The sequence below is a fragment of the Mauremys mutica genome, chromosome 3, assembly GCF_020497125.1.
Source record: "Mauremys mutica isolate MM-2020 ecotype Southern chromosome 3, ASM2049712v1, whole genome shotgun sequence".
NCBI classification, from domain to species: Eukaryota; Metazoa; Chordata; order Testudines; family Geoemydidae; genus Mauremys; species Mauremys mutica.
The window spans coordinates 165338681-165359937 of NC_059074.1; the positions used below are offsets into that span (position 1 = coordinate 165338681).

General features: G+C 41.0%; 1 protein-coding gene across 1 annotated transcript in view; it reads right to left on the bottom strand.

Moving 5' to 3' along the window:
- PTPN14 (protein tyrosine phosphatase non-receptor type 14) overlaps positions 1 to 21257 on the bottom strand; it is a 197183-nt gene that overhangs the window by 52544 nt on the left and 123382 nt on the right. Inside the window, exons 4-5 of the mRNA XM_045010243.1 lie at positions 3740 to 3837; positions 884 to 951 (exon numbers count right to left, since the gene is read on the bottom strand). Of these exons, the coding sequence (XP_044866178.1) occupies positions 884 to 951; positions 3740 to 3837 (166 nt within the window). The remainder of the gene's footprint in view (positions 1 to 883; positions 952 to 3739; positions 3838 to 21257) is intronic.

Genomic DNA, 21257 nt, shown 5'->3' on the forward strand with positions numbered 1-21257 from the left:
TGCCATTTCTCAACCACTCATGCTGTCTGATGAAAATGCATATAGCTTTACAATCCCTACAAATTTAATTTCAACTCAGAAAGAATTTCAAGATCAGAGCCTGATCGTCAAAATGTTATGAAGGTTGAGCTGAAGTTCTGTGGTTATGAGGTTGCTGGTCTTAGCTAAAGCCCAGCTTAGCCTCAACAACTTCTTAAAGTTATCCATTCTCCCATCAATTGCTCATTGCTCTGGCATCAAAGTAGCTGGTATCTTTTACCTCATTCTCTCTTATGGCAGCAATTTTACATTTCTCTGCAGAATTTATCAACAAACATAAAATAGTTCATTAAAAATCTGAAAGATTTGATAGTTTCAGATTTAGATTTGCATAACTTTCACTGCACACTCACTGTCGGCCAGACCCTGAAGTCCTGGTTCACCTATTATTCAGGCAAAAGGCTGGTCTATTTTGGTGGGGATTTTTCTTTAGTAAGGACTGTATGATTTGCTCTATGCAAGGACTGCATTTGTTATATGAGCCAGTCCTCGCATCCCATTATTATTTACTGTTTTTATTGCAATACCGCCCATAGACTCCCATCAGGAACATGCTAAATGCTGTATAACTTTATACTTGTTCAAGTACACATATTTCTTCTACTGAAATCTGTTCCTAGGGGAGAAATAAGCATGAATAGAGTTCACGAAGGGTTAAATTTGTGCTTCATGTAGTTGTTTAGCTAAAACCATATGAAACACAATCTCTTTGGAGGCAAAGCTTACTTCAGTCATTTAAAAATTTAGCACTAACACTTTTCATTGAGCTATCAACACCATCTCTGAGGGATGGAGGAATTACTCATAGGAGACCATGAAATAAAGAGGGGAAAAAGTAACTCACCATAGGAAACAGAACATATTCTCGGAGGAAATCATGAGATTCAAACTGATTATAGTCACCAAAATCCGCTGGAAAAAAACAACACCACATTTACTCATATTACATAACACTTTCCATGGATACTAAAGCCTCAATCCTGTGAACCTTTGACTCACATGCTTAACTTTAAGTGTGTGAGTTCTCCCACAGAAACCAAGTGTTTGTAGGATTGAGGCCTTGAACACCAGTTAAATGTTTTTGTTTTTTTTTAAATGTCCATGCCTGAGATAATGGTTAAAGATTGACCTGGGCACAATTACACAAGGAGCCTCTCCTTTTTTGCAGTATCCCACTCCCTGGAATGCAGGGGTTAGTACTCCGTACTAATGCTTCATGGGGTGGCCTCTGGTAGGCATTTTGCTTCTCACAGCTCCCATCCTCCCCTAATATACAGTATAGGGTGGCCCTGAACATTTCACTCAGCCTTTGCTAAAACACCACAAAAAGACCTGTGTGAAAGGTGCTGGGTTTAACATCCCAGGAGGCTGAAAATTAACAATGTCAATGAACAGCAGAGCTTTAAGTAAACTTGGATTTTCCTTCTCATCCCAGACTGATATATACCAGGCTAGCCAAAAGTTCCTGCCAGGGGCACTAGTTTAATACTTTATTCCCTCATCCTGGCAATTCCCTCTCCTTTGCTCCCCCTCCCCCGTCCCAACCATTAAGGAGCGGATACAATCTTGGCACTCACAGCACTGCTCTTAGTCACCCACATGCAACACCCAAAGGATTATTATGGTTTAAATGTTCTTAAAATACTGCAGTTTTGAAAGTGCTTCCTAAAAATTAAAATGCTTCTTCTGAAACATGCACACAACCCCCCCCCCAACCCCCCCCACCTCTCATCCCAAAAAAGCCATATCTAGATTTATCTATTTGTTAAATATACAACAGCTTATAACTAAAGAATTAACTTGCTGGAAAGTTATTTTATTTTAACTGAACCAGATCAAACGCCATCTACAATATACTAGTATTTTAGAAGCTGGAAATCCCCACCATAAATCACAGCAGCCAAACATTCTTGCTAAGCTTCTAGAAAATTTTACGTAGTACAGGATGCCAAAAATGCCGTTTTGTTTTGTTTCACCTCAGAGTTATGTTTTAAAATAAACAGGGAATCAAAATGGACATTAATACGCAATTCAAAATAATTGAGTATATTCCAAGTCTCTTTACGGATCACATGCAAAAGATAAAAGACAGCAACACAATGTCATGAGTAAGCAACAAAAATTGGAGTAAGTGTCAGATGCAGCTATCTATCATGATAACAGATTATGCAGAAAATTCACAACAAAAGAAGTGATTATTACTCAAACCACTTACAGAGACAGGAGAATGGACAATTATATGGTAAGCGAGGCCTACACAAAGCCACTGGAAAGGTCCCAAATTGAGACAGTGTAATCCAATTTGGTGTCTGTCCATCACCAATTCGTGGACTTGTACTTTAGGAAAACCTCATTAAACCATACTGCATAGTTCAAGATGGACATATCTTTTCAATTATACTAAAGATTCAATTATACTAAAAGATTTCAGGGCAATGGTCAGCAGAACACATTAGGATTTGTTTTTTCCTTTTGTTTTTGAACACCCTATAGGACATTACAAAGGTATTTCTACCAGCACTGGCAAAGATCATATTAATTTACTGAATACTACTACTCTTTACCCATTCAACAGCTTTCATCCTGGGCGCTCAAAGTGCTCTAAGCAGGTGAATATTAGTATTCTTAAACTGAGGCAAAGAGTAAGTTAATGACTTGGCTTTCAAGGTGGTGAGCATCCACAGCTCTCACTCACGTCAGTAGGGATGGAAGATGCTCAGCAGATCTGAAAATCAGTCCACAAGAGACTTGCAAAGGCCTTTGAGCAAGTCAGTGGCTTTCAGAGGTAGCACACAAGTTCTCTACTGCTAGGTCCTTGTTCTAACCACTAGACCACACAGTTCCAGAAGGTCACAAATTAAGCTCTAGAAAATTTCATTTCAGCAACAGAATGCTCTACAAATAAGAAGAGACAGGATGTCACATGTTCAAATAGGTTTCAAAAATGCCTAAGGACCAGTTGTACCACAAAAATCATTTTTTTAAAGAAACCAGTAACTGTGCTATTATTTTAATAATATTAGCTACTATTTGTATGTACAATTACCCGATCTGAACATTTACATTTGAATTCTTTTCAGCAGGCACATCTGTTGCATCAAGTTTTGAAATTCTGCCTATTAAAGTCTATTAGAACTAGATGGTCTGAGAGATATTATAACCTAATGCACGTTTATTTTTCTATATTATAGGTATACTTTTTCTCTCTCTCCTTAGTAGGCTAAGAGTAAAATCACAATAATAAACAGCTGTAATAACCACTATTATGTACTCTACAGTACTTCTGATAGGAAGTGCCCACTACAGGAAAGTGAATTTTTAATTAAAGGCAAAATTAAACTCAGGTTGAAAATGGAATTACACTGAAAACAAAATTTGAAAAACAAACAGTCAGCTTCCATTATTTTACGAAGTAGTCCACTATTATTAGAAGAAAAATCTAGATTTGTTTGTTGCTAATCCAGAAAATCCAATGTTGGAGCTGAACAATGCTTGTATGGTATCTATGATCCAGTCCATGATTCTACACCTGAAGTACAAGTAATTCATCAAAAGCCCAATCCTACTCCTACTGAAATCAATGGAAGGACTAATGATCCTTAACATGAATTGGGGTGGGCCTAATTAGTGTCAAATGAACACTTGGAATTAACTGTAGAGGGCAATGTTGGAAGAGGACTAGCAGGTAATTTAACTTTACCTTGCACAGCTAAGCCAGCCAGCCGGATCCCCTGATCCAACGAAGAACGCAATCGACCATCAAGAACATCTTTTTTCACTTGTAGGTAATATTGATACCTGTCAATAAGTGAAACAATAAAACGAGACCCAAAGTTTATATACTTGGATATTTTCTACAGAACAAAGATTGCTGAAGACAGAACGTTTTTATGCAAAGGTTGTTTACTTAAATTGTACTGTGTATGGTGCAGATGCCATACATACAATCTTAATTATAGCACTTTAAAATCACCAGTGTGATCCCTATCAGGACCATTGTTCCCAACTGTACAAAAGAGAGAAATCAGAATTCAATTGTGCAATTATTGGCCCACACCACAAGAGTGACAGCTTCTGGAATTGCATCCAACCATAAATTCTGTAGGTGCAACTGAGGAACATACATCCTTGTATGCAGCGTTGTTGTAGCCGTGTTGGTCCCAGGATCATGCAGGAGGTCAGACTAGATGATCATAATGGTCCCTTCTGACCTTAAAGTCTATGAGGATGTTAGAGAGACAAGGTGGTTGAGCTAATGTCTTTTATTCGACCAACTTATGCTGGTGAGAGAGAGACAACTTTCCAAGCTTACATGGAACTCAGACCTGAAGAAGAGTTTTGTGTAAGCTCAAAAGTTTGTCTCTTGGAAGGGAACATACATCATGGCATTCCCAGATCACATGCAACAGAATTAAATTAATCTGGGAGGAAGGCACAGACCAAATATGCAGGATAACAGGAAATGGAATTAGGCTTGGTCTACATTTTTATACAGATTTTGTACCAGTACAACTGTTTCTGTTACGGGTTTGATTTTTACCAAGAGAGTTAAAATGTGTACAACCCTTCTAGTATGCCTTATCCCTTTTCCTGTACAAGAATAGTTATGCTGTTATAACTGCATGCACACTAGGAGAATTGTACTGCTTTTCCTATACAGAGTTAAAGCAGTAATCTGTTTGTGTGGACAAGTCCTAACAGTATTAAAAAAGATCCTTGTTCAAACTGTAAGAGCAAGTAGCTCAAAGTGCCATCTGACATTTCTGTATGGTGCATTACTCTAATAAAACCTTTCACAGTCTTCTAGAGTGAACTCCTAAATCAGCACAAATGAGATTCAGGATCTTGCCACTAGACAGCACCAAAGTTCTGGTGAGACCTGCATTCTCAGGATTACAGCAATAGTAGCAATACTATAATTTGATCAAGAAGGCGTTTTCAGTGTAAAGCCCATTTTCATTTCCTTCAAATTAGAGAAATTCCCCTTTGAGATGAATTTTTTCAAGTTTACTTACAGCCCAAAGTTGAATTCTGGGCGAAGTGCGTGAAAAAACCCTTTGCAGATAATTTTGGGTTACTAGATTTAAAACAATAAATAAAATAAAAGCCAAGATATTTTCACACATTTTCTTGTGTTCTGGTAACTCACAACCAGTTTCATTTGATAAGTTTTGATTTGGCATGCACATAAAGACTGAAGAAAAAAAATTGAAAGACTCCCATTAATTTCAATGTGCTCTGAACAATTTGATTGTGAGAAAGGAAAGCATGAACCAATGAGAATAGCACACAGCCTCTCTGCCTGCAATCTCAAATTTCACAACTCTGGGATTGTATGGCCTGGAATTCAGCATACTGTGCAAAACATAGATAATCTGAAATTGCAAAGAAATGGCACCAGAGCCAGGCAGAAAGACTGCCAGACTTCCCTTTGCCATCACCTTAAATGGAGGTAGGGGAACACTATGCTTATAATTTCACTTCTGCACACTAAATGACTTGTAGTCCATTGGAGTTTTGCCACTGACTTCAATAGGGCCAGGATTTCAACCACAGTTCCTGCAAAAACTATAGATAAGCCACACTGCAGAATACATGAACAGCAGAAAATATATCACGATACCAGAATTACTGCATCAGAAGTCATGACAAGATTTTGAAAAGTAACTAGTGGTTTTGGGTGTCTCAAAATTCTAGATCAGTGGTCCTCAGATTTTTCAGTGTCACGCACCCACCCTTGCCTGTCTGTGCCCCCGACCCACAGAGCCATGGCCAGGAGCAGGGTTGCGGCTCCAGGGGGGAGGGGAGTCTTGGACGGAGTAGGAGGGCCGAGGCTGGAACCACAACTAGGGGTGGGGCTGGAGCCGGGAATGGAGCCGCAGCCAGGGGCTGGGGCCAGGGCCAGGGTCGTGGCCAGGCCATGGCTGGGGGCTGAGGCTGGGCCAGAGCAGAGCTGGGAGCGGAGTGGGGTGGGTGATGCTTCCTCCCTGCCCCCTGTGGCGCCCCTGAATGTTCCTCCGTGCCCCCCTAGGGGGCACACCCCCACAGTCTGGAGACCTCTGTTCTATGTGTTCAACTTGCAACACCTTTAAAAGGCTTGATTTTAGGGAAGTTCTTAGCACCCACCTTTCTGATAACCAGGTTCCTTTATATTATCTCACATTGAACACCCAAAAATGGGGACACCCACAAGCACAAGTCACTTTTTAAAATCTTGACCTGAATGTTTTTTACAGCACCTCTATAAGGCACAGTGTTGCACGGTGTTGAATTGTATTAAATGGATAGCATATACTAAACCTGACTGGCTGCTGGGCATGGAGATTGGTTATTTATTTATTTTGTAATATTTGCTAATGCTTCCGATATACACACATCTATGGTTAGGGTGACCAGATAGCAACTGTGAAAAAACAGGAGAGGGGATGGGGGGGTAACAGACCCCTATATAAGAAAAAGTCCCAAAAAACAGGACCGTCTCTTTAAAAATGGGACATCTGGTCACCCTACCTATGGTAAAGAGAAAGAAATCCAAATAAAATAAATAAATAAAGGCAGTAGAAATGTAAAACCTACCAACCTTATCTAAAATACATACTATTAACTCAGTATTCATTAGAGTATTCCCTTGTACTTTCCCATATTTGCTGTACGAAATACTACAGATATGGACGTTAGCTAACTGCATTTCTTAGTTGGGGGGCATGGACCAGCACTCATGTCACGCTCCCCCCCCCCCCCATCAGTATCCAGCCCAGGCCGGGCAAGCTAATGATTCAACCAGTAATCAAATTTGGTGATGAATCCTGATCACGTGCCACTTGAGGCATGTTGGGCATATGCTAAGAAGAATCCTTATTTAGGCCCTGCTCCAAAGCCCATTGAAGTCAATAGAAGGTGGGGTTTAGATCATGCCCATGGCTATCTAAAGCATCTGTCAAGTTTTTAAGTACCATCACTGTATAGTACTCTTGCACAAAGAGTTAAGTCATAGCTGCTTACGTTATTTCTACTAGGTGGTCACCATTTTCTTTATAAATCCTTATTTTCAGAATTTATAACTTGGTCATAAACGTATGCTGTGGGCTGAGACTTTGGCATGCAAGAGCTCAACCTGGAGCAAATTATTTATTTATATTTACAAAGCATGCCCGCTCTTTGATCTATTTTAAAGGACTATGAACAGCTGAGTTTAGGCCCAAAATTCCAGTTTTAGCCTTGGTTGGTGGTGGGGGTTTTGGTGGTGGTTTTTGTTTTTAAAGGAGGTTGATTGTTGGGGATGGGTATCATAAAAGCTACCATGAAAAAAAAGGGCTATCTGAAATTAGAGAAAAGTTATAAACACCGCATTTTCTTTTGGGGTGGAAAACATTTGCTTGCAGGAGAATAATATGGATGTACAACCCTCCAAGGATAAAGTAGAAAAATGTAGCCCTGATAGGAACAGAGTAAAATCTAGAAGCCTGCTAGGGTTGGGAGAAGCTTGTTGGGATTGAGAGATAATAAGGGGCTCTGACATCGCCTTTGCTGTGGGACTCATGGGAGCTCTTTGGACAAACGTTGGGACTGTTGCTGGGTGCCAACTCTGGTTCTATTCCAAGATAGGGGACGGTCATACTCCAACATGCAGGGTCCCTGGGAAATCACCAATTCCCTGACATCACACTAGATCGTATGTGGTGGGAGGAAGAAGTCGTGGGCTCCACTTTCTAGGAAGGGGTGGAATAGAGGAGAGACTCCAATACTGCTCCATAGGTACACAGCTCATCCATGCTGCAAGGTCACTGTCTGGCTCTGTGCCCGTTCAGCAGGTGAGTCAGCCTATGGCCCAAAAGCTGTGAAATCCTTAGGGCTCCTTCATATGAAATCATATTAATTAAATGTTATTATATCACTAGCCAAGATTATGTGTTTTTGATGTAACCGAAATTAAATATTTACTTAGAATCCTAGATGAATAAAACATTTTTTTAAATTGCCTAAATAAATATTCACTTCAGAGAAACTGTCTCAGAAAAGCAGATAAAAATATGTATTTTATAAACTTTCAATGTTTTGTATATGTTGGATAAATAAGCAAATATAATAGGAAAAAAACATGGTTGCATATTGCTACAAATGGTTACACAAGATGGCAGAAACCAAGAAATTCACAGTTATGAAGCCCTGGTTCAGAGTTATGGGGAAAGGGGAGAGAATAAAAACATGAGCTGAGAACTGAGGTTGAATCTTCTTTGCTCATTTTGGGTTCGCATTTTCTGAGCATCGTCTTTAAAGTTTAATAAAGGCTACCGCAGTTTGCCAGCCTGTAGTTAATTCCAAGGGGAATGGGAGTGGACAACAAGTCTGAACAAAACCATAATTACAAGGATATAATTTCCCACAACTCCATTCAATAAACACAGAAAACATTATGAGTATATTTGTTTCTATTGCTTCAATAAGTGAGCCCTGTTTTTTAAAAAGTAACAAAACTGCAAGCAGATACTAGAGATCAGAAAGTATCTGAACTTTGTTAAAATCTAGAACCTGCCAATATCAATCAGTCAAATACCACAAAAGAGAAAAACCAAATGAGCTCAAAAACGTGGAAAAAGGGTGCAGGCTTAAAACTTCATTCCATGATCCAGCTACACCTGCGTACATCTCAAGAAACTCCAACTGACCATATAATTTTGCATTGCAAATTTAGCACAGCCTATATCAGCACTATCTTGCATTGTCACATTTGTTTACAATATTTTTGGTTTAGTATTCATAACATGACTTCACCTAATGGGATGCTTTGTCCACCACACTCTCTCTGATGCATAACTGGTGCCCCTATTATAAGGAGGAAATAATCAGGTTCCCCATAGACTGGGGAATAGACTTTTGTTATTTTGGGTGGTGAACTTCTTAAATCTCAAAAGCTAAGCATGGCGAATACTGGAGGAGAGATCATCCTGAGAAGTTTATTGGGGCATTCAAAGATAGCAGGTACTGAGTCCTGCAGAGCCATACCAGTGTTTGGTCCTTCCCCTTTTTGTTACAAACTCACAGATAGAAACATTGCATTCAAAGCACTCTATTGATCTCTGCTTCTTCCGCGGAGGACAATGTAACTGCTGCACATATAGAGTACTGCCCCTGGTCAACAGATTTGGTTAGCAGGGCTGGTGCTCCCTAAGCTTCAGAACCCAAGCTCCAACCCAAGCTGCAACTTCAATTCACTGTCTACACCGCTATCTTTAGAGCAGTAAAACAGTAAAAGAACTAAAAAAGAACCACCATGGCTTAACAACCATGTAAAAGAAGCAGTGAGAGATAAAAAGACTTCCTTTAAAAAGTGGAAGTCAAATCCTAGTGAGGCAAATAGAAAGGAGCACAAACACTGCCAACTTAAGTGCAAGAGTGTAATAAGAAAAGCCAAAGAGGAGTTTGAAGAACGGCTAGCCAAAAACTCCAAAGGTAATAACAAAATGTTTTTTAAGTACATCAGAAGCAGGAAGCCTGCTAAGCAACCAGTGGGGCCCCTTGACGATGAAAATACAAAAGGAGCGCTTAAAGATGATAAAGTCATTGCGGAGAAACTAAATGGATTCTTTGCTTCAGTCTTCACGGCTGAGGATGTTAGGGAGATTCCCAAACCTGAGCTGGCTTTTGTAGGTGACAAATCTGAGGAACTGTCACAGATTGAAGTATCACTAGAGGAGGTTTTGGAATTAATTGATAAACTCAACATTAACAAGTCACCGGGACCAGATGGCATTCACCCAAGAGTTCTGAAAGAACTCAAATGTGAAGTTGCGGAACTATTAACTAAGGTTTGTAACCTGTCCTTTAAATCGGCTTCGGTACCCAATGACTGGAAGTTAGCTAATGTAACGCCAATATTTAAAAAGGGCTCTAGGGGTGATCCCGGCAATTACAGACCGGTAAGTCTAACGTCGGTACCGGGCAAATTAGTTGAAACAATAGTAAAGAATAAAATTGTCAGACACATAGAAAAACATAAACTCTTGAGCAATAGTCAACATGGTTTCTGTAAAGGGAAATCGTGTCTTACTAATCTATTAGAGTTCTTTGAAGGGGTCAACAAACATGTGGACAAGGGGGATCCTGTGGACATAGTGTACTTAGATTTCCAGAAAGCCTTTGACAAGGTCCCTCACCAAAGGCTCTTAAGTAAATTAAGCTGTCATGGGATAAAAGGAAAGGTCCTTTCATGGATTGAGAACTGGTTAAAGGACAGGGAACAAAGGGTAGGAATTAATGGTAAATTCTCAGAATGGAGAGGGGTAACTAGTGGTGTTCCCCAAGGGTCAGTCCTAGGACCAATCCTATTCAATTTATTCATAAATGATCTGGAGAAAGGGGTAAACAGTGAGGTGGCAAAGTTTGCAGATGATACTAAACTACTCAAGATAGTTAAGACCAAAGCAGATTGTGAAGAACTTCAAAAAGATCTCACAAAACTAAGTGATTGGGCAACAAAATGGCAAATGAAATTTAATGTGGATAAATGTAAAGTAATGCACATTGGAAAAAATAACCCCAACTATACATACAACATGATGGGGGCTAATTTAGCTACAACGAGTCAGGAAAAAAATCTTGGAGTTATCGTGGATAGTTCTCTGAAGATGTCCACGCAGTGTGCAGAGGCGGTCAAAAAAAGCAAACAGGATGTTAGGAATCATTAAAAAGGGGATAGAGAATAAGACTGAGAATATATTATTGCCCTTATATAAATCCATGGTACGCCCACATCTCGAATACTGTGTACAGATGTGGTCTCCTCACCTCAAAAAAGATATTCTAGCACTAGAAAAGGTTCAGAAAAGGGCAACTAAAATGATTAGGGGATTAGACAGGGTCCCATATGAGGAAAGATTAAAGAGGCTAGGACTCTTCAGTTTGGAAAAGAGAAGACTAAGGGGGGACATGATAGAGGTATATAAAATCATGAGTGATGTTGAGAAAGTGGATAAGGAAAAGTTATTTACTTATTCCCATAATACAAGAACTAGGGGGTCACCAAATGAAATTAATAGGCAGCAGGTTTAAAACAAATAAAAGGAAGTTCTTCTTCACGCAGCGCACAGTCAACTTGTGGAACTCCTTACCTGAGGAGGTTGTGAAGGCTAGGACTATAACAATGTTTAAAAGGGGACTGGATAAATTCATGGTGGCTAAGTCCATAAATGGCTATTAGCCAGGATGGGTAAGAATGGTGTCCCTAGCCTCTGTTCGTCAGAGGATGGAGATGGATGGCAGGAGAGAGATCACTTGATCATTGCCTGTTAGGTTCACTCCCTCAGGGGCACCTGGCATTGGCCTCTGTCGGTAGACAGATACTGGGCTAGATGGACCTTTGGTCTGACCCGGTACGGCCTCTCTTATGTTCTTATGTTCACTAATGCCAGCCCAAGTCCATTGACCTGGGTTCAGAGGCTCGCTTCTGTGGGCTATGTAGACATATCCATAAATGGCTGACAGCTACACTACAGCCAGAATCCAGGAACACCAGTGCCAAAAATACAGTCCATTATGTTTCAACTTAAACCAAATGAATATTTCAAGACTTGTGGTGCTTATAAACTGGCATTGCAGCAAGACAAGTGTAACGCTGACAGACCCCGGTTGTCAGCAGGCGGGACCAAACCAGGGACATCTCTGGAGCTTAGTGCATGAGCCTCTACAGCATGAGCTAAAAGACAACTGACTGTTAGCTAAGGCTATAGAACAGACTCATTAATCTCTCTCTCTCTAAGCGATCTTGGTGCCACTAGATCGGACAGAATGCCACACCCAGGTGGTGTGTGGGTTACACAAACATTGAGAAGAATGGGCATTGGACAGAGGAAGCTGTACAAATCAATCAGGACCCCTCCCCTCCTCTTTCTGGCTTCCAGTCCTCAGGAGATGCTACAGCAGATCTTCTATACTGTGCAAGGGATTCTCCCCAAGCGTGCGCAAATATTTTACGTAGGAATAGGGCATCCCCGTAACATACACATTCACCAAGTTAAATTCAAACATTATTCATTATTTCTTTTCTTTTTAATAATCTCCCTGTGAAGAAAAGAAAACAACATGATCAGTGGCAATCAGGCTGCTTTCCTTTACACTCCTGCAGCATTTGTCTGCAACAGAGAATCTCATTTCTTTGGTTAAGTCACCTAGAGAACAATAAAATATGTTATGTACTGAAGGGGATACTGTGAGCAGTATTGTACTTTGGATATTTCTATTTTACTTGCCTCCACTGTGCATCAAATATGTGGGCTTTTTTGCCAGACACATCAGTTTTGGAGGGTTGGCAAATGTTATTTCTGGTTTTTTAAAAGATAAATGCAAGTCTGATTTTGCTGGGAATTTTTGTCAAGTAGCTTACAAAATGTGCATTAGTTACTCAAGAGGTACAACGCCTTTAGAATTGTCCCTAATGATGTAATTACTGGATTGACTAGCAGTTTTTCATAACTCATTAGGTACTTCTTTGGAGCCAAGCCGATCTGTTGGGTAACTGCTAAACTACATAGTTTTGTTTTGGTTTTTTTAATGGAGGAAAGAAGAGAATGGCTGTAATGTTACACAGAAGCAATAAAAATCATTAAGAAAATGGAGGGGAGGTAGTTTGGCCATCAGAGGCACAGTACAGGATTTTAACATTCAGTCCTTCCGCTCTTTTACTATTTCAGTATTTTTTAAAAAGTGATTAGATCATAATACAGACCTATCAAATTAGTAACGTAAGCGCTACGCTGGATCAAAACACTGGTCCAGCTAGTCGAGGATTCTGTTTGAGAAAGAAACAAGAAACCCTGCAGTGGGCAATCATGGAATAGCCTGCCTATAGGGGAAGTTTCTTCTTAACAGCATGCTTACATCCCTTGGTATAATTATTTTTTAAATATTAGCATCTCCAGTATGGATAGTCTTGTTGTCCATATAATTTAAATCTTTTTAATTCTACCACACTCTTGAAATCAATTATATCTTGTGGCAGTGAGTTCTACAGGTTGTGTGGTATTTTTTTTAAAAAGTATTCCCTTTCTTTCCTTTTAAATTCATCTATCTTTTATATTTTCATCTTCCATACCAATTCAATCATTGGCCTACGTGCTGAGAGTGCAAAGGAAGGTGCTGATTAGCACTGTCTGAAATGGTAAATCTCTGTAATGTAGACAAATCTCCACCAGTCTGAGGTGATACCCATGTGAAATGAGTTTGTGGTAAGCCAACAGCATCCAAGAGAGGGCAATAACTTTTCCTCATTGCAGACCTGATAGGCTTTGAAATAATAATAGAAAAAAGGGAAATGCTCAGTCCTTCAGGCATCCAGATACAACCTTTAGTATATTGGCATAAATGGTGTTACTATCAGGTTATGATTTCTGGTGCTGGATGTGCTGAAACAGATTTTAGAAGCTGTAATTCAATCAGTACAGTTTATTCTAAAGGCACTTTAAAAATACAAATGTATATATTGATGATTTTATGGTAGGTGAGAGTATGGCAAGTCTTCGTCTCTGTCACTGGAATAATTTAGGTTCTGATAAATACCAGAGTAACTCTAACTTGAACTCTCACTGGAATTGCACCAACCATTCTACCAATGGAAGCCTGAGGTTTCTGGATACTAATGGCAGCCATTTATCTAGGACTTGTGGTAGACTATCTAATACGGTAGCTGTGTTTCACTACTAAAAAGTAAAATTTTGGAAGATTGTCATTTAATGGAAGTCCACCACACCCTGAAACGGGGAAGAACCCTCAGCAGGCTAGCCAGGAAAAACAAGGAAAATGAAGAGCCTGTACTGTACCCATCAAACTCCTCCCTTTAGAAACTCAAGCTATCCATGCCAACTTTTAAGTGCAGTCATAAATAAAAGGATCCTGGGTCAGAAAATCCTGGAGCTTGAACAGCCTCATCAAGAAATTCCAGGTTAATTGCAGGTGACTGATCAACAAACCCTGGCAAAAACAGAATCAGAATTGCCTTCTAGAGCTGGATGAAAAAAAATACAATGTAACATTTCATTTTGTGAAATAAAAAAGAAAAAGAAAACATCTTCTGGGAGTTTTTGGCCCTACCTACTGAAACAAGAGGTCCTTGCTGGGCCAGCATTATTCCCATGACATCTGTTCACAGGACCAAAAGGGAGGATAGTTCAAATACACAACTCCTATCACCTACCTCTGCCTGCTTCAACAAACAAAACTTTTTAGAGGCATCTGTTTGCAAACCTGCTATTGTAACTCTTCTCAGAAGGGTTTTTTCAGGGTCAGTCGGGGAATTTCCTTGGGATTCTAGGTGCATCTCCATCCCTTAAAGCTCAGAGGATCCACTGGGCCAACACTCTCCTGTAGGCTAGCAAATCTCTCATGCAGTAAATCTGCCAACTGGACTTTGATGAGGGGAACCTCCAAGCAACCAAAAAATATCCACAGTTATAGGAAAGTGGCCTACTGAAAAGGACAAGGAGGTTTGTGGAGGGGATAGCGGAAGATGAACGACTTTGATTAACAAAAATGTCAACTTCACAGAGAATCACATTCCATTCATTTCAGCGGGCGTTTTGTGGGCATATGTTCAGATAATACATTCTGTTAGCTGACCTACTCATATTGCCAGCAGCAATAAGAAGCATATGCAAAGGCAAGTTACCAGACCAAACTGATTCAAGCTCCCAAAAAAGATGCTTAATATTTTTCAAATTGAGGCCCAGCTACAGTATAATCACTTATCTAAAGGCAGCAGAATGTGAAAACCTAGCACAATTAATTAAAGGTACATCCTTATAAAAAAATTAGTGCTGCATTGCTCATGTTACTTGCAAGCCTCATTTGCTCAATTTACTGCTTAAAAGTTGTTCTTATTTATGCATTCTAAAAAAGACTGACAATCAAAATTTCAGACCTATTTTGTTCCATGCTATACATAAGCACCACCAGATTACAAACAAAAACATGCATTTCAGGCATCATGGGCCCAATTCTACTCTCCTACTGCTGTAAATCAGAAGTAATTCTAGGGAAATCAATGGAGTCAAATTGGTGAGAGTGAGAATACAATCAGGCATTCAAGAAAGAAAAAAGTATAGACATTGGGATTTGGAACTGGATGGCTCAAGGGCTTAATAACAGGATTTGAAATTTTTCTTGTGTAAAACTGCTAGTTCAAATCCAGCCAAACTCACTGGGGATCAAAAGTTGTTGCTGTTTGGTAGTCAATGTGAATTGAATTGCTAGTGAAATTCCTAGTGGTTAGGTGCCAATCATTATCACATTCAGCACCTTTGCCGGGTGTGTTTGGAAGTGAATTGTGGCTAGGTGAGTGGTGTAGGGCTTTGGTTGTATGGAACATCGGTTCACCTTCTGTGGGGAGAGGGGTCTGTATGTTTGGATAGCCTCCACCTCAGTAGAAAGGGGACCAATCTCTGTGGGGACAGGCTGGCTTGAGGGGGCTAAACCACCATATCTCAAATGCAGCCACCATGGCCACGTGTGGCTACCAGGGGATTTTCATGCTGCCACAACCTCCTGGGTGGTGATTGGGGGGGGGGGGGGGAAATAGGGGGGAAGGAAGCAGTGGCCCCTCCCCCGGGGCCACCAGCAGGGGTCTGGAAACACAAACAGTGGAGGAGCAGGCAGCCAGTGAGTTCCCCACCTTCCTGGGGCAGAGGGGTCGAGCTCAGCCCTGGCATGGCAGGCAGCAGTCTCCAGCCATGAGGCTTCGGGCTCCACCTCCAGGCCCCATCCCCTGGGCGCAGGGCTTCAGGCTTTGGCCCCTGGCCATACAGCGGCTGGCTCTGGCCCCTGGCTGTGCGGCAGTGGGCTCTGGCCCCATTCTCACCCCATCACCCCTGGCCCCCGTTGCCTCCCCCAGACCCCTATCCATTCCCCCTATCACCCCTGGCCCTCCTGTCTCCCTACGCACTTCCGCATCCAGGGCTTAATTTGTCCCCTGGCATGCTGGGGCTGAGTAAGTCTGCTGTGAAAAGTGATATTTGTATGCTTGTTAATATCACTTTTCACAGTAGACTTACTAGCTAGCTGGGCAGCTATATGAAAAGTGATATTAACATACAAGTATCACTTTTCACAGCAGCAGACTTACTAGCCAGAAAGTCTAAAATAAAAAAAGCAATAAAAAAAGTAAAAGAAACAAGAACGACAAGAATGTACAAAACACCTTATTTGTGTTTCTATTCTGTTTAGGTCCAGTAAAGAACAAAGTCAACTGTACATTATTTTTATTATTGAGTCTTCAAAACCCCCCCTACATAAATAATTTGGACATGCATATTTGTTTGTCTTTCCTAAAACTAATTAAGTATTTTAGGAAAAATTGTCAGAGCAGCCACCAGCAAGAGTTGGTGGCCGTACTTTGAGGCCACCAAAAAATTTGTTGCGAGAACCCCGGGACTAAACTAATAGCGAAAGGGAGGGTAAAATTAAAAGACAGGAGCACTCAGCACAAAATTTAATCTGAGAACAAATTTAATCAAGAATCTATGAAGAGCAGAATAAATGAGCATAAATTGAGTCTAGCTGGCATTACTGAAACCTGGTGGGATGATCTGCACAACTGTAATGTTAAAATCAATGATTATAAGCTATTAGGAAGGACTGAGTGGGCAAAAGGGGGATGGGGAGTAATGTTCTACATAAAAAATGGCAATACCTGTTTCCAAGTCACCAATAACTCGGAAGAAAATGATTTGAATGATCATGAAGCAATGTCTTAACAGATAAAGCACAAAATGAGGTACCAGTTGGTGTCTGCTACAGACCCCCAAACTACACTAAGGAACAGGATGACTGCCTGCTTATGCACCTATCTATAAAGTGCAGGGGGAGGGCGGAGAAAACTGTGTGTAGGGTGGCCAACTGTCTAATCACACAAACCTAAACACCCTTGCCCTGCCCCTTCCCTAAGACCCTGCCCCCTATATCCCCCCCACTCCCTCCCCCCCACTCTTTCACCAGGCTGGGGCCGGGGTGCGGGCTCTGGGCTAGGACCAAGGGGTTTGGAGTGTGGAAGGGGGCTCTGGGCTGAGCCTGGGGCAGGGCTGCAGGAGGGGTGTGGGGTGCCAGCTCTGGGAGGGAGTTTAGGTGCAGGAGGGGGCTCCAGCCGGGACAGCAGGTTGGAGTGCAGGAAGGAGTGTGGGACGCAGGCCCGGGAAGGGAGTTTGGGTTCGGGAGGGGGATCAGGCCTGGGGAAGGGGTTTGGGTGTGGGAGGGGGTTTGGGGTGCTGGCTCAGGGCTGGGGCAGAATGGGGTGCAGGAAGGGGTTTGGGGCGCTGATTCCGGGAGGGGGTTCAGGGCTGAGGGGTGGGAGGAAGGGGTGTTCGGGATGCAGACTCCAGCTGGGAGGCACTTACCTCAGGCGGCTCCTGGTCAGAAGCACAGCCAGGCTAAGGCAGGCTCTCTGAAGCTGCCGGCATGTCCGTGGAGCTCCTGGAGGGGCAGGGGGCTCCGCACGCTGCCCCTGCCTGTAGGCACCACCTTCACAGCTCCCATTGGCCGCAGTTCCCAACCAATGGGAGCTGCGGAGTTGGTGCTCAGGGCAGAGGCAGCTTGCGGAGACCCTCTGCCCTTGCCCCTCCCCCGCCAGGGCCACAGGAATGTGCCGGCCACTTCCGGGAGCAGCACGGAGCCAGGGCAGGCAGGAGCCTGCCTTAGCCCTGCTGTGCCGCCGGACTTTTAGCGGCAGTTTGGCTTCAGTAGCCTCGGAGAGATAAAGCCTGATTCCAGGAGACTCCTGGTGAAACCGAGAGGGTTGGCAACCCTAACTGTGTAATCATGGGGAACTTCAATTTGAGTGTCATATGCTGGAGGTCTCATGCTGCCAGTGCTTAAACATAACAGGAATTTTTAAACATTATAGAGGACAATTTCCTAACTCAAAAAGTGCTGCAGCCAACACAGGGGAATTTTATATTAGACCTTGTCTTAAGAAGAACCGATCACAGAACTAAAGGTTAATGGTAGCTTAAGTAGAATTGATCTTTAATTGATCACATTTTATAATGTGCAAGTGGAATAAATTCCAGAACAGTCATCTATATACTTGATGCTTTAATAGGGACAGTTTCACAGAGCTGAAAACAATTATGAGCTAAATCAATTGGGAGAAAGAATTGAATCAGAAAAATGTGAATGATAATTGGGAATCATTTAAGTATACGTCACTAGATGCCCAGAAGCCACAATTAAGGAAGAAAACTATGCTGGTTAAAAAACCAAACTGGTTTAGAGGGGAAGTGAAGGTAGCTGTAATAAATAAACAAACAAACAACAAATGGAAGAAAGGTGAAATTAACAGTAATGAGCATAAATCAAAAATTAGGAATTGTAGAAAATTGATAAGGGAAGACAAGAGATACAAGGAGAAATCTATGGCCAGCAGAGTTAAGGACAATAAGAATAAGTTTTAAAAATATATTATGAATAAAAAGAATCTTGACAATTGTACTGGTCAATTACTACATGGAAATGGTAGAATTATCAATAATAATGCAGAAAAGGCAGATGCTCAATAAATATTTCTGTTCTATATTTGGGGAAAAACAAATGATGCAGTCTCATTGTATATGCCTTCCATTTCACTAGTATCTCTGGAATATATTAAACAGAAACTACTAAAGTTAGACATTTTTTAAAAAGCAGGTCCAGATAACTTGCATCCAAGAGTTTTAAAAGAGCTGGCTGAGGAGCTTGCTAGGCCATTAATGTTGATTTTCAATAAGTTTTGGCACACTGGGGAAGTTCCAGCAGACTGTTAGAAAGCTAATGTGATAACTTTTTAAAAGTATAAACAAGATTACCCAGGTAATTCTAGGCTTGGGATGGGGGGAGGGATAGCTCAGTGGTTTGAGCATTGGCCTGCTAAACCCAGGGTTGTGAGCTCAATCCTTGAGGGGGCCACTTAGGGATCTGGGGCAAAAATCAGTACTTGGTCCTGCTAGTGAAGGCAGGGGGCTGGACTTGATGACCTTTCAGGGTCCCCTCCAGTTCTATGAGATAGGTATACTTCCATTTATTTATTTATTGATCCCAGGCAAGATAATGGAGCAGCTGATACAAGACTTGATTAATCAAGAATGAAAAGGAGATAATGTAATTAATGCAAATCTATTTATGGAATTAATATAACCTATTTATGGAAAATAGATCCTGTCAAACTAATTTTTTTATGAGATTACAAATTTGTTTGATAAGGTAGCATTGACATAATATAAAGACTTCTGTAAGGCATTTGACCTAGTACTGCAGAACATTTTGATTTAAAAAACTAGAACATAAAATTAACATGCATTACATGGATTAAAAAATGGCTAACTGTTAAGTCTCAAAATAAAACTAAACTGGGAATTGTCAGAGTGGGTCTGTTTCCAGTGGGTCTCACAGGAATTGGTTCTTGGCCCTATGCTATTTAACACCTTTATCAATGACCTGGAAGAAAACATAAAATCATCACTGATAAAGTTTGCAGATGATACAAAAATTGTGAGTGGGGTAAATAATCAAGAGGTCAGGTCACTGAATCAGAGTGATCTAGATCACTTGGTAAACTGGGTGCGAGCAAATAATATGCATCTTAATATGGCCAAATGTAAATGTATACTTCTGGGAACAAAGAATGTAGGTACTTACAGGATGAGGGAGTCTATCCTGGGAAGCAATGACTCTGAAAAAGATTTGAGGGTCGTGGTTGATAATCAGCTGAACATGAGCTCCCAGTGTGATGCTTTGGCCAAAGGAACTAATGTGATCCTGGGATGCATAAACAGGGGAATCTTGAGTAGGAATAGAGAGGTTATTTTAAGTCTGTATTTGGCTCTGATGAGACTTCTGCTGGAATACTGTATCCAGTTCCAGTGGTCCACAACTGAAGATGATGTTGATAAATTGGAAAAGGGTCAGAGAAGAGCCACAAGAATGATTGATGAGAAAACATGCCTTACCGTGACAGACTCAAAAGAGCTCAAACAAAGAGAAGTTTATGGGGTGATGTAATTACAGTCTGTAAGTACCTACATGGGAACAAATATCTAATAATGAGCTCTTCAATCTAACCCAGAAAGATATAACATGAACTGGAAGTTAGACAAATTCAGACTAGAAATAAGGTATAAATTTTTTGACGGTGAGAGTAATTAACCCTTGGGACAACTTACCAAGGTTCTTGGTGGATTCTCCAACACTGACCATTTTTAACTCAATATTGGATGTTTTTCTAAAAGCTATGCTCTAGGAATTATTTTGGGGAAGTGCTCCGGCCTGTGCTATATGAGATGTCAGACTAGATGATCACAATGGTCCCTTCTGGCCTCAGAATCTATGAATCATCAGAGAGGCCGAAGTACTGAATATGCTTGGAGACTTAACTCAGCCCTACAAGTTCTCCCTCCTGGTGAGGGTTGAAGTACATGGGAAGGGCAGTGTAGGCCACTGCTGCTCATGTGTGCTTTATCTGTTCAATAACAAAGGACTCCTTTTGTCTCTAGGCCTGTCAGTTCAGCACTTTTCACCAGCACTAAATTCTTTTGGGGGAAGAAAGGAGAGAGAGAGAGAGAGATACACATGTAAAACACAAGCTCAGATGAAAAATGCTCTGCAAGTGTTTTGTTCTTCCTGCAAACCACAAGCTGCTACATGTGCCTAGGCCTTGTTAAGGCCCATAGGCATGATACAAGCCTTTCATAACACATACTTCTCTCTTGAAAAGCTTACCCAGCAGACTTGGTCTTTCATTATCCATCAATTTCTACAATATTTAGAAAGAAGGAAACCCCAGCCACAACAAGTCTAACTTCCAACCTAGAATCTTTACTGTTTGTTAATAGTGTATTATACTTTTTGGATACTCTAAGTTAAAATAACCCCTTAAATATGAAGTTGAACCTTAAATAATAAAGCCCAGTAATAGCATGCTTCTTCAAGAGAGAAAGGCATGCCACAACCTGATCCTTATTTACTGCCCTTGAACTCTTGAATTAATTATAACAAATTACAGGGAGACTAGGTACAATTTATAAGCACAATAAACTCCCTAATAACCACCTATAATTTAATCTGGGTTAATCCAAAATACCAGAGTTATTATTCAATACAATACACCAACATGCTTTTTAAAGTAAACATTTGTGGTATTGTCTAATCTTCACATAGGCTGAGCTTGACTTCTTCAAGTTGAATTGGCTTCATAAATTTCAGTGAAT